The sequence below is a fragment of the Cebus imitator genome, unplaced genomic scaffold (assembly GCF_001604975.1).
Source record: "Cebus imitator isolate Cc_AM_T3 unplaced genomic scaffold, Cebus_imitator-1.0 Scaffold193, whole genome shotgun sequence".
NCBI lineage: Eukaryota > Metazoa > Chordata > Mammalia > Primates > Cebidae > Cebus > Cebus imitator.
Window position 1 is genome coordinate 1366197 of NW_016107508.1, and position 13223 is coordinate 1379419.

Consider the following 13223-nt stretch of genomic DNA (forward strand, 5'->3'; position numbering starts at 1 on the left):
AAAAAAAAAAAAAAAAAAAAAAAAAAAAAAAAAAAAAAAAAAAAAAAAAAAAAAAAAAAAAAAAAAAGGATGCTTGACCTCACTGGTAATTAGGGACATGCAAATTAAAACCACAGGAAGATAGCCCTTCTGCTATGGCTTGAATGTAGCCCCCAAAGTTCATGTGCTGGGAACCTGATTCCCAATGTGGCAGTATTGGGAGGTAGGGTCTAATGGGAGGTGTCTGATTCATGTGGGCACCACCCTTATGAATAGATTAATGCCCTTATTGTGAGAGTGGTTCATAATCAAGGGAGTGGGTTCCTTACAAGTGGAAGAGTTTGGCCCCTTCCTGCTCTCTCAGCCATGAGATGATGCAGCAAGCAGGTCCTTACCAGTTGCTGGCACCTTAATCCTGGATTTCCCAGCTTCCAGAACCTGTGAGCTACTAAGTTTCTGTTCATTATAAATGACTTGGTTTGTGGTGTTCTATTGCATCAGCACAAAATGGGCTAAGACACTTTCCTACCCATCAGATTGGCAAAAACTTTGAAAGTCTGATAATGTCAAGTGTTAACAAGGATTAGAACAAGAACTCATGTGAACTGTTAGTAGGAGTAAATTAGCACAATCACTTCAGAAAACAATTAACCATCATCTAATAAAGCTAAAGTTGACCATATATATCCTATAACTTACCAATTTCAATCAAGATATACACCTGAAAAAAAATCTTACATGTATTGAAGATATCTTAAATATCCTTTATTAATAAATGGGTAAATTAAATATTCATGCAATGCATACAGAAGTGAAAATAATGAACCACCTAACATACAGTAACGCACAGTAATATGACTGAATCGCGTAAGTTTTTTTTAAAAAAAGCAAATCTCAACCGGGCACAGCGGCTCACACCTGTAATCCCAGCACTTTGGGAGGCCGGTGTGGGTGAATCACCTAAGGTCTGGAGTTCGAGACCAGCCTGGCCAACATGGTGAACCCCTGTCTCTACTAAAAACACAAACATTAGCTAGGCATGGTGGTGGACGCCTGTAATCCCAAGTACTCGAGAGGCTGAGGCTGGAGAATCACTTGAACTTTTGGGGGTGTGGGGAGGGAAGGAAAGAGGTTGCAGTGAGCCAAGATTCTGCCGCTTCACTCCAGCCTAAGCAAAAGGGCAAAACTCCATCTCAAAAAAAAAAAAAAAAAAAAAAAAAAACCCAAAAGCAAGTTTCAGAAGAATCACTGAATTTACATATAGATCAAATTCATTTACATAGACTTCAAAAATATGCAAAACCAAACAATGGATTGTTTGGAGCTTCAAATCTATGTGATAAGAACCATAAAGAAAACAAGCAGAGAAAGAAATAGAAAACAAAACAAGGAAGTAATAAACATAACATTTTGGAATCCTGGTTACCTAAGAGGTGGAAAATAAGAATGGGATATGAAGGAGTACAGAAAGAACTTCAAAGGATAAAGTTTTATTTCTCATCCTGGGTGGTAAGAATGTGGGCATTTGTTGCATTGTTAGTCTTATATTTTATACATATTACCTAAATTGCTTTGCAGCCACTTAACATTTAATTAAAATGTTAAAACTTTATTAGGACATATATCTTCACTTACTTGGGACATTAATGTTAAGAACAGCAAGATTACCTCCACTAATGCCAGGTAAATGAACTTTATCTTTTCTACCAGCTATTGACAGTCTATTTATGACTTAGAAAAGTTTTTCCTAAATCTAAATGCAAGCTGTTTTGGTGTCGTATCTCTTCACAGGAGTTCATTTTTCCTTATATATAATTTTTATATGTATGAAATACAGCATGTAATAGAAAAATCTTTTAAAGGATGATGCTATTGTACAAAAGAAAAAGATTTAATGGCTTAATATATATTGTTTTGATCCATGTGAAATAGAGTGCTCAGTAAATTTTGTTGAAAAGAGAAAATTATAAAGTTAAAATTGTAGATTAATTTGGATGTTTTTTTCCCCCCAGAGATCTCTAAAATACCTGTGTGTGCCAAGAAATGTCAATTATCATCTTACATTTGCTGTGTCTACTCTAAACTATGACACCTTAGGGAAATCCTGGGTATCTTATTCACTGTCAGGCTGCAGCAGAGAGCTGGATTCAGGGTAGCTACTCAAAAGTTTACTAACTGAACAGTTTAAGAGATTATTTCCAAGACAAAGACTCTACAAGTAACTGTTTCATGAATAATAAAACCTACAAGAGGAAACTATTTTGTCCTACCTGTAATGATATCACTTTTCCTTCCAGATTTTCTGCCTTTTTCTTCCATTCAGCTATGAACTGTTTTTGCTTTTCGAGCTCAGCAGAATACATAGCCTTTTCCTCTAAAGAGAACAGAAAGTCACATTAGTATTTTGCAATTGTGTGATAAAACTGGAAGGTTAAGCCATTTGAAATTTTAATAATCCAATAAAAACAGTCTGAATGTCTCAAACAGAAAAGAATATATGCCTTAGTGTAATGTTAAGTGGTACTTAAGTAATGAGATCACTTTCCTCTGTGTAAACCCTCTCCATCTTGTCTACCTTGCACATTCTTCTCTCCCTTCATAACTCTACTCAAAGATTTCCTCTTTGGCAATGCTTTCTCTATAGCCTCAGTTCCACACTGCTTTGTATACATACCCACTCGAATAATTACATTATATTGTAAAGTAGACCTTAAGAATTTTTCTTCTTTCTTGTTTCTTACTCCGTCACCCAGACTGGAGTGCAGTGGTACGATCTTGGCTCACTGCAACCTCCGCCTCCTGGGTTCAAGCAATTCTCCCTGCCTTAGCCTCCCAAGTAGCTGGGATTACAGGTGTCTGCCACCACGCCCAGCTAATTTCTGTGTTTTTAGTAGAGACGGGGTCTCATCATGTTGACCAGGCTGGTCTTGAACTCCAGACCTCAGGTGATCCGCCCACCTTGGCCTCCCAAAGTGCTGGGATTACAGGCATGAGCCACCACTCCCGGCAATTCTTATATCTAAAATTTAAGATTTCAACCCTGAAAGGACACAGAGGTACAAATTTAAAGTTTTGCTTAGACACAAAACTAAAAGCCTCCGTTACTTCCTCATTCTCATATCCCCTAATCACTTCCCGCAACTAGCAGTTAATTTACTGTCAATAATTACTGAATGCACGAATAAACAAATGGATGGATGAATGATCTAATGTGAGTAAATCTAAGGATAGGAGGTAGAGTGTGAGAAGGTCTATTTGGTTCTCAGGGTAAAACTGCTCTGGCTACTATTACTGTGTCTCCAAAAAAGTATCTTCCATATAGACTAGAAAATGTAGTTACTTCAAAGCATAGACAAATAGCTATGAACATGTGAATCACTATTTGAAAGAACGGTAATTAATGATTATCTCAAGTAGGTTCAACCTCCAGCCATTACCTTAAAACCTAACTATTCTTTCTAGGCGCATATCTCTCTTTCATTGTATTCTCTTTATTACTTGATCATCTTTCCTTATTATTTCCTCAACTCTTACCTCTCACTGGTAAGAGGATAGTAAAACAAATTTTTAATAATTACTAAACAAAGTTTGTTTTCTCGTCTTAATTGTAAAAGGAGTCTAAATTAACTTTCTGATGGCTACTCACCCTACCCTCTGAAAGGGTAACCTTTCAGAGGTTTCCCCATGCCTCATCTAAAATAGCTCTCAAATTAGGCAAAATTTCCCATAACTACAATTTTTCTTCATGGAAAGTGACCGCAGAGCGTACCTTGTTGGAAATGCTCTAGTACCATCTGCAGGTTGGCCAGCGACAGAGCATACTGCTTTACTTGTTCCTGAGAGACAGAAAGCTGCAGCGCAGTTTCATCCCTTTGCTTGGAGACCACGTTCAATTGTTCTTGCAATGACTCTACCTGCACACTGGCTTGATGGCTTCAAACAAAAAGAACAAAAGTCAAACTGCTTCTATCTATTTAGATATTTTAACAAGAAGAAACCACCTTCTCTACATCTCATTGCATTTTATTTATTTTATTGTGAGACAGTCTCACCTCGGAGTGCAATGGCACCATCTCAGCTGACTGCAACCTCAGCCTCCCGGGTTCAAGCAATTCTCCTGCCTCAGCCTCCCAAGTAGCTGGGATTACAGGTGCCCACCACCACACCCCACTAATTTTTGTATTTTTAGTAGAGAAGGGGTTTCACCATGTTGGTCAGGCTGGTCTCAAACTCCTCACCTCAGGTAATCCGCCTGCCTCTGCCTCCCAAAGTGCTGGGATTATAGGTGTGAGCCATCATGCCCGGCCTCTTATTGCTTTAAATTCAAGTTAGATATCAAAGTGTTTAGATACTTTAATAAGGTGAAACATCTTCCCTACATTTTTTATTTTGGTAAAATATACAAAAATTTACCATTTTAACCAGTTCTAAGTGTATGGTTCAGTGGCACTAAGTACATTCACACTGTTGTACAACCTACCACCATCCATCTCTAGCACTTTTCTCACCTTCTCAAACTGAAACTCCACACCCATTAAATAGTAACTCCCCTTTCCCTTGAAAACTGCCATTCTACTTTCTATCTCTGTGAATGTGATCTTCCCTACATTTTATTGCATTAAATTCAAGCTAAATTTCAAAGAAACTTGAAGGTTCTTCTGGTACTTATTGTCTCTGTTTTTGTAAATTCAATTACCCTTCCTGTGAAAGTGACTTTGAACAAATGGCAGTCCTTTTAAAGGCTAAGAATTAAGTTAAATAAGAAAAGTCAGCAAAATAAAAATGTAGGCCAAGTGAGATGGCTCTCACATGTAATCCCAGCCCTTTGGGAGGCCAAGGCAACAGGACTGTTTGAGCCCAGAAGTTTGAGGCTGCACTGAACTACGATCAGACCACTGCACTCTAGCCTGGGCAACAGAGTGAGAACCTGTCTCTAAAAACTACAAATAAAAGAAAAAGAAAACTGTCCAAGTAAATAGACTGTAATTTTTGTGCTTCCAGGATAAAACTCTAAGATGTAATTTATCATGAAATGTTTTATAAGGAACTCTGGAAGTCATTTTGTCCAGCTCCCAATTTAATACAAAATGGATTCTATGACACTCCCTTGCCTTTGACCCTCTTGCATTCATGGTGAACTCACAACTTTCCAAAGGCTATCCCACTGATGATTTGCCCTGAATATTAGTTATCTTTTATTATCATCTTTCTTTCTGACTATATTAAACACAATCTCTTAACTCTAACTCCACAGATTTCTAAGAGGTTTATATAGCACCTCTCTAGGCTCATGTCACTGGTGTACTTCCTTAATGTATAATGATTATATTCAAAATACTGCAACAGTCTCCCAGGATTTTTAATTTCCAGTTAAATTCTTACTCAAGGGCAGCCCATGAAAGCTCATTAAGATCAACTCATTTTGAAGAGACTCTATCCATTAGCACCCTCTTGTGGAAAGAGCGTAAGTTGGTAATCAGAAGACCTAAATTCTGCTGCCAAATATCTCTGGACCTTATTCAACTTTGCTGGTTAGCAATCACTTAAAGGGTGACTGTAGGAATGAAATAAGCTATGATGGCACTCAAAAAGATAATAAATACTAGGTGTTACTATTGTTAATTAAGAGCTCACACCAACATAATCAAGTTTATAGATCTGAGTTACTGATACAACAAATATTTACTGAGTAGCTATTAAACTACATGTAATATATACAGTGTGATGGGTAGAAAATGAATGGTTCCATTTCTATCCCCCAGTGACTTTACACTTCATTGGGTGGGAGACAGTATAGGACATGTCAACAATTACCTGTACCCTAAGTTAAAGTATAAGTGCCCTCAAACTGTAAGACTCAAACTAAGTATTATGCAAGTTCAAATGACAAACATCACACCAGGGGAAGGTTTGATTTGGGATATGACAAGTGGGGTGGTAAATAAAGCACCCTTTAGGAGAAAATGGACTTGATGAATAGTCAAGATTCACAGGTAAAGTGAAATTTAAAAAAATATATATATATAAAGATTCACAGGAAAACTTGCTGGGGATCTGGTTAACTCTTCAGGCAGAAGAAGGCACATGAAAAGAAAAAGCAGGGCCGGGCGCGGTGGCTCAAGCCTGTAATCCCAGCACTGTGGGAGGCTGAGGCGGGTGGATCACGAGGTCAAGAGATCGAGACCATCCTGGTCAACATGGTGAAAACCCATCTCTACTAAAAATACAAAAAATTAGCTGGGCATGGTGGCGCGTGCCTGTAATCCCAGCGACTCAGGAGGCAGGGGCAGGAGAACTGCCTGAACCCGGGAGGCAGAGGTTGCGGTGAGCCAAGATTGCGCCATTGCACTCCAGCCTGGGTAACAAGAGCGAAACTCCGTCTCAAAGAAAAAAAAAAAAAAAAAAAAAAAAAAAAAAAAAAAAAAAAAAAAAAAGAAATAGGAAAACAGTGGCTCTGAGAAAGTGAGTAATACAGTCTGGCTGGATGTAGCCGACCATAAGGCTAACATGGTAGGAGCCTGGGACCATCGTTGGAGTCAAGATCAGTTTTCTAAAAAAGGAGTAACAAGATCACAGCTCTATGTAAGGAAGGTTATTCTGGAAGTTATGAAAAATAAACGACAGGAGCAGGGACTAGAAACTATTTTAATTAAGAAAAAATATGGGCTTGAAAAACACAAAAAAGGATGAGAATAAAAAATGTTACGGCATTTCCGCCAAAGTGATACACAGAGTCAAATGATCACTCATTGTTTTAATATCCTTTTTAAACAAGTTTTCCAGCTGAATCTGAAGGTATAATAATACACTCTGCAAAGGTGGGATAGGGGGTTCATCCTCAGGAATATTGCCTCTACTGGCCTATAACCTCTTTGCAGATAGATAGTATCTATCGTCTCATTTTATCTCCCTTTGTGTTATAAATCATAAAAAGATAAAAAGATGCACATACCAGTAAGAAATATAAATTGACACAATTTTTTGTAAAATAATTTGACAGTATAATCTCAGAAGTTTTGATCTTGATCTAGAAGTTCTGTTTCTCAAAACTTACACTAAGGCAATAATCTGTCATCAACACAATATACATGTCTTGGGATATCATGTCAACACTCAGTGATTTTGAAAAGTTAAAACACAATAAATGTCCAATAATAAATGACTGGATTAATCATGGCAAATCCAAATAATGGCATATTATGTGGCCATAAAATACTGCAAACATATATGGTTTAACATGTACAGCCATTCATATTGATGGAAACAAGTTACAAAACAGACTGAATATTATAATCTCAGTTTTGCTTTAAAAAATCTATACAGTATATACACACAGACATAAAAATATGAAAAGTAACACAAAAATATGATCTCTGGGCGTGTGAGGCTCTGTGTTCTTTTGGATTTACATGATTTTCCTAAAGAGAAAATTAGAATATTTTTATAACAACAACAACAAAAAAAAAACAAGAAAAAAATTTTATTGAGAGAAATTAAAATATATAAACAGGGACCAGGGTCACTCAAGAGTTCTAATAAGCCCAGTTAATTCTTCATCCTGACCTTGGTCTTTACTTTGCTACTTCCTTTACTATCTTCCTTCTAATATCCACATGCTGCTCAACTTTAGATCATTCGATGAAAAATAAAACCACATAAATAGTTCTTTGGGAGTTGGACAGAGCCAATTAAAATCAGTCAGCATTTCAAACTGTGCTCCTAAAATGGTAAGAGGCAATGATCTAGGTGATGAACAAGATACAGACAGTTTGAATGCCAGATCTGCTTAAGAGTCACAGACTCAAGTGTGAAACCCCTGCACATGCTGTGTGTGCCTACCTCGGGCAGGTTATTAAATCTCTTTACCTTCAGTTTCTTCATCCATAAAATACAGATAATGAATTTTGCAAGGATGAGCTAACATACAAAAAACACTGAGTCTGACATTCAAGAAGAGTTCAGTTAAAGTTAATGCAAAAAAATGAAAAAATTACCTTGCATTTTCCATCGCATTAGAGGATGAAACTAGCTTTTCCTCCAATACTGTGACTTTCTTTCTTAGTTTAGCCTCTCTATCTTCTGCAGCCAAAGCTTCACGGGTATAAGAATCTTCTGATTCTAAAAGATGATTACGCAATCTCTCTAGCTCCTGGTTTGACCGAAATTCTTTGTCACGTAAACGTTGAACCTAGGTAGAGGACATTATTTTTCTTCTACAAAATGCTCCCTTTCCCCAGATACAAACCACTTTGTTATCACATCTTTTCCCCATTACTGAAGAATATTACTTGTATACCAATTTCTCACGCTGCATAACACATTTACACTAGGAAAAAAAATCACCTTGAATATTTAAATGGAAGCTTTACTTTGCAAAATCTTATTCCCTGTGACCATAATGGAAAATGGAATTATACAAATCACTATATTGTATAAAGTACTCTTTGCGACAGGCCACTTTTTCAGCAAATGTCATTTTTTTTTCCCATACTGTATGGGTGGGCAATTTTTTTACACCCAAGATATGCTATAGTTTTCACTTTTGAAGACTGAAAAAAAAATACACCATGGGAGACTAAAATCCTACTACCGCACAGCAAAGGAAGACTAAGAAAAATCACCTAAGAGAGGAAGTCATTTTCATTGATCAGCTTTCCAGTTCTCTTAATAGTTATTAAACTTATTGTCTGACTCGTAATTCCTTTAAAGTGAAAGTATACCTCATTCTGTAGGGCAGTGTTTTCCATTTGTTTTTGTTTCAGGGCCAACATGACTTGGTCTCTCTCCTGTTGAAACACAACTGTCTTCTCCTGCATTGATTTAACTGCGTTTAAAAGCTGATTTAACTCCCCAGTCTTGCCCTTTTGGAAAGAAACAATTTTAGCTTTAAAAAAAACAAAACATATTTAAAAAGAGACATTTTCTCCATTAAATTATTAATTCATTTAATTTTTAAATCAGGCAGCCCCCCCAAGCCAGAGTAGGCTCAGAGAGACTCCTAATTTAAAAACGTAGTTAACTATGTCAAAGTCATGAAAAACAAAGTCAGAGGATCTGTCACAGTCTAGAGGAGCCATGGAGACACGACATCTAAATATAATGCAGTATCCTGAATGACATCCTGGTACAGAAAAAGGATACTTATCAAACATTAAGGAATTCGAGTCTAGTACGAATTTTAGTTAATAGTAATACCTCAATATCGGTTCGTTAGCTGTGGCAAATACATCATAGCAATGTAAGATGTTAACAAGGGAAACTGAGTATGAGGTCTACAAGACCTAGCTTTGCAAATTTTCTATAAATTTAAAACTATTCTAAAAGAAAAAGGTTATTAGAAATGTTTTAAAGGCTGGGTGTGGTGGCTCACACCTGTAATCCCAGCACTTTGGGAGGCTGAGGCCGGTGGATTGCTTGAGGTCAGAAGTTTGAGACCAGCCCGGCCAACATGGGGAAACCTCATCTCTACAAAAAAAATATATATATATAAATTAGCTGATATGGTGGCCCACCCCTGTAGTCCCAGCTCCTTGGGAGGCTGAGGTGGGAGAACTGCTTGAACCCAGGAGGTGGAGGCTGCTGTGAACCGAGATTGTGCCACTGCACTCCAGCCCAGGCAACAGATTGAGACTGTTTAGGAAAAAAAAAAAAGAAATGTTTTAAAAGGTACCCAAAGGACAAAAATGTCTTCAAATTTACCCTATACAACAAAGTATTCAGAATCCCCAAATCAACAAAATGCGTGTGTGTGTGTGTGTGTGTGTGTGTGTGCACATCTGTCCATTCATAAGGCATCCACAATTGTTATTAGAGAAAGCAACTTCACTGCAAAGTAAGGCCACAAGTTTCAGATGATAGCTGAAATTCTAAAAAGCACAAAAATGTGTCAGACTGTTTTAGCCACTTCTTTTTTTTTATGAGACAAAGTCTTGCTCTGTCACGCAGGCTGGAATGCAGTGGTGTGATCTTGGCTCACTGCAACCTCCACTTCTCAGGTTCAAGCAATTCTCATACCTCAGCCTCCCGAGTAGCTGGGATTACAGGCATGCACCACCAAGTCCAACTAATTTTTGTATTTTTAGTAGAGACAGGGTTACATCATATTGGCAAGGCTGGTCTTAAACTCCTGTCCTCAAGTGATCCACCCACCTCAGCCTGCCAAAGTGCTGGGATGACACACGTGAGCCAGCATGCATGGTCTCCAGCCACTTCTTTTCTCCATTTTAAATATGCATATCATATGAACCTATTTATAGTTTAGCATATTTTAAGTTTTCATGTAAACTTTCCATTTCTTTAGAATATATAATGTATCCCCCAGGATAAATCATTATAACCAAAATATAAAACCATCTGTTCCTTTCCTATTAACACCTCTCCTGGATAGGGAGGCCAATATTTTCCAAATCATTTTTCAGTTAATTTTCTTTTCACATTACAGAGAAAGAACAAATGTTTTGAGAAATTAAATAGATTTGAATATCTCCTGTTGAGAACATCCTTTTCTCCCTAAAAAAAAAAATGATGTTACTCATTATATTCAAGATATAATCTTAAAGGCACTCTTCAATTACATAGAGAGTATTGGAAGAAATTAGTTTATATTAATTACCTTCAAGTAATATAATAGTTAACTACTACTTAACTTAGGGAGCCTTCCTAAAAGTGAGAGAGCATTAATAAAATCTGCACACTTTAGATCTGTAAATGTCAATGAAATAGAACTAAATTGCACAAAATGCTGAAACTCCAAAATGTCTCTAAATGACAGAAGACATCATTGCTCTACATTCCTCTGTTCTACTCTTACAACCATAAGAAGCTACAGCTAATTTGGGTTAGTGAACAACAAGAAGCTCTAGCCTCTAAGATTCTCTTCACATCAATTACAAACCAGTACCATGAAAGCTAAGAAGTTATCTCGGAAGAACACCTTAATACTGATCATCAGTGTGCCTACTTTATCAGATGACAAAGGAAAAAAAAATGAAGTTTTCACAACCTTCATCTAAGACTCTAAGAAGAAACTTAATTGGCAAATGAAGTTAAATCACTTTGTATCTTAAGGCTGGCGGCATGTAATGCTCAAGAAGCACTAACTGAATATTTTATTGTTCTGCCTATCATCTCTTTTCCAAATTTCTGCTACTAAAAGTATAGAAATCACAGAAAAAAGGCACTACAAGCCCTACACAGCACCCTATACACTACCAAACAAGCCCTACACTATACTATCATATATAGTACAGTATATAGTAAAACAGGAAATTCTCATAATTCTTACTAAAATGAATCGCATTTAAAAAATTAAGTATTATCAAAAGCTACTGGCACTATCCATATATCTGCTATGACCTTCTGTCTTACAGCTGAATAAACAAACCAATGAGGTCAAAACACATCCAAAGTCGCAACACTGACAGAACTGGGATTACAATATTTACTGAGCCTACCACAAGAAAAGTATTACTCATGTCCAGTATTTTTCAAATTTCAGGTTGTGACTAATCAATTCATAAAAATCAATTTAACGAGTCACCTAGCACTTATTTATTTATTTGAGACAGAGTTTTGCTCTTATTGCCCAGGCTGGAGTGCACAATCTCGACCCACAGCAACCTCCACCTCCTGGGTTCAAGCAGTTCTCCTGCCTCAGCCTCCCAAGTAGCAGGGATTATAGACATCTGCCACCACGCCTGGCTAATTTTGTATTTTTAGTAGAGATGGGGTTTCTCCGTGTTGGTCAGGCTGGTCTCAAACTCCCGACCTCAGGTGATCTGCCCGCCTCGGCCTCCCAAAGTGCTGGGATTACAAACGTGAGCCACAGTGCCCAGCGGCACATTCTATTATTATCATCATCATCATTTTTTGAGATGGAGTCTTGCTCTGTCGCCAGGCTGAAGTGCAGTGGTGCGACCTTGGCTCACTGCAACCTTCGCTTCTTGTGTTCAAGCAATTCTCGTGCGTCAGCCTCCCAAGTAGCTGTGATTACAGGCATGCGCCACCACACCTAGCTAATTTTTGTATTTTTAGTAGAGGCGAGGTTTCACCATGTTGGCCAGGATACTATCACCATGTTTGCCAGGGTGGTCTCAATCTCCTAATCTTGTGATCTGCCTGCCCTGGCCTCCCAAAGTGCTGGGATTACAGGCGTGAGCCACCGCACCCAGCTTTTAATTATTATTTTAAAAAATTTCTAACCCAAGTCATCCTACCTGAATAGCACATTCTTTTTTAAACAGAGTATCACATGTAGTAACAGCAATTTCTGGTTCCTGAAACATTTCAGTCACACACACACACACACACACACACACACACACACACACACAGTCTCTCTCCCTCTCTCTCTCTCTCTCTCTCTCTCTCTCTCGATCTCTCCCTCTCTCTCACTGTGTCACAATGTAAAATGTATTTCTTACTACAGATGGTTAAAGACATATGTATATTTCACATATATACATATACATAACAATTTCTAAGGCCAGGCGCAATGGCCCACGCCTGTAATCCCAGCACTTTGGGAGGCTGAGGCGGGAGGATCACCTGAGGACAGGAGTTGAAGACCAGCCTGACAAACATGGTAAAACCTCATCTCTACTAAAAATACAAAAATTAGCCAGGCATGGTGGCATATGACAGTAATCCCAGCTACTTAGGACGCTGAGGCAGGAGAATTACTTGAAACCAGGAGGTGGAGGTTGCAGTGAGCCAAGATCACACCACTGCACTCCAGCCTCGGCAACAGGGACTCCATCTCAAAAAAAAAAAAAATCTCTAAAATGTTAAGCTACTGAAATACACCTAAAATTTGATTAAACTGAAGTGACTTCAAAATTCTCTCATGACACACTTCTGTTATATAAAGAAAAATATTAGGTTGGCATGGTGGCTCACACCTGTAATCCCAGCACTTTGGGGGGGCCGAGATGGGCGGATCACAAGGTCAAGAGTTTGAGACCAGCCTGACCAACATGTTGAAACCCCATCTCTACTAAAAATACAAAAATTAGCTGGGTGTGGTATTGTGCACCTGTAATCACAGCCACTTGGGAGGCTGAGGCACGAGAATCACTTGAACCCAGGAGGCAAAGGTTGCAGTGAGCCAAGGTCACACCACTGCACTCCAGCTACTCAGGAGGCTAAGGCAAAAGAATCACTTGAACCTGGGAAGTGGAGGTTGCCGTGGGTCAAGAATGGGCCACTGCACTCCAGCCTGGGTGACAGAGCAAGACTCTGTCTAA

At 38.2% G+C, this 13223-nt stretch overlaps 1 protein-coding gene across 2 annotated transcripts in view; it reads right to left on the reverse strand.

The window, feature by feature from the left end:
* TRIP11 (thyroid hormone receptor interactor 11) overlaps nt 1-13223 on the reverse strand; it is a 72827-nt gene that overhangs the window by 27414 nt on the left and 32190 nt on the right. For both annotated transcript variants that reach the window (XM_017546964.2, XM_017546963.1), the window contains exons 12-15: nt 8700-8840; nt 7974-8167; nt 3749-3912; nt 2250-2353 (exon numbers count right to left, since the gene is read on the reverse strand). In XM_017546964.2, the coding sequence (XP_017402453.1) occupies nt 2250-2353; nt 3749-3912; nt 7974-8167; nt 8700-8840 (603 nt within the window). The remainder of the gene's footprint in view (nt 1-2249; nt 2354-3748; nt 3913-7973; nt 8168-8699; nt 8841-13223) is intronic.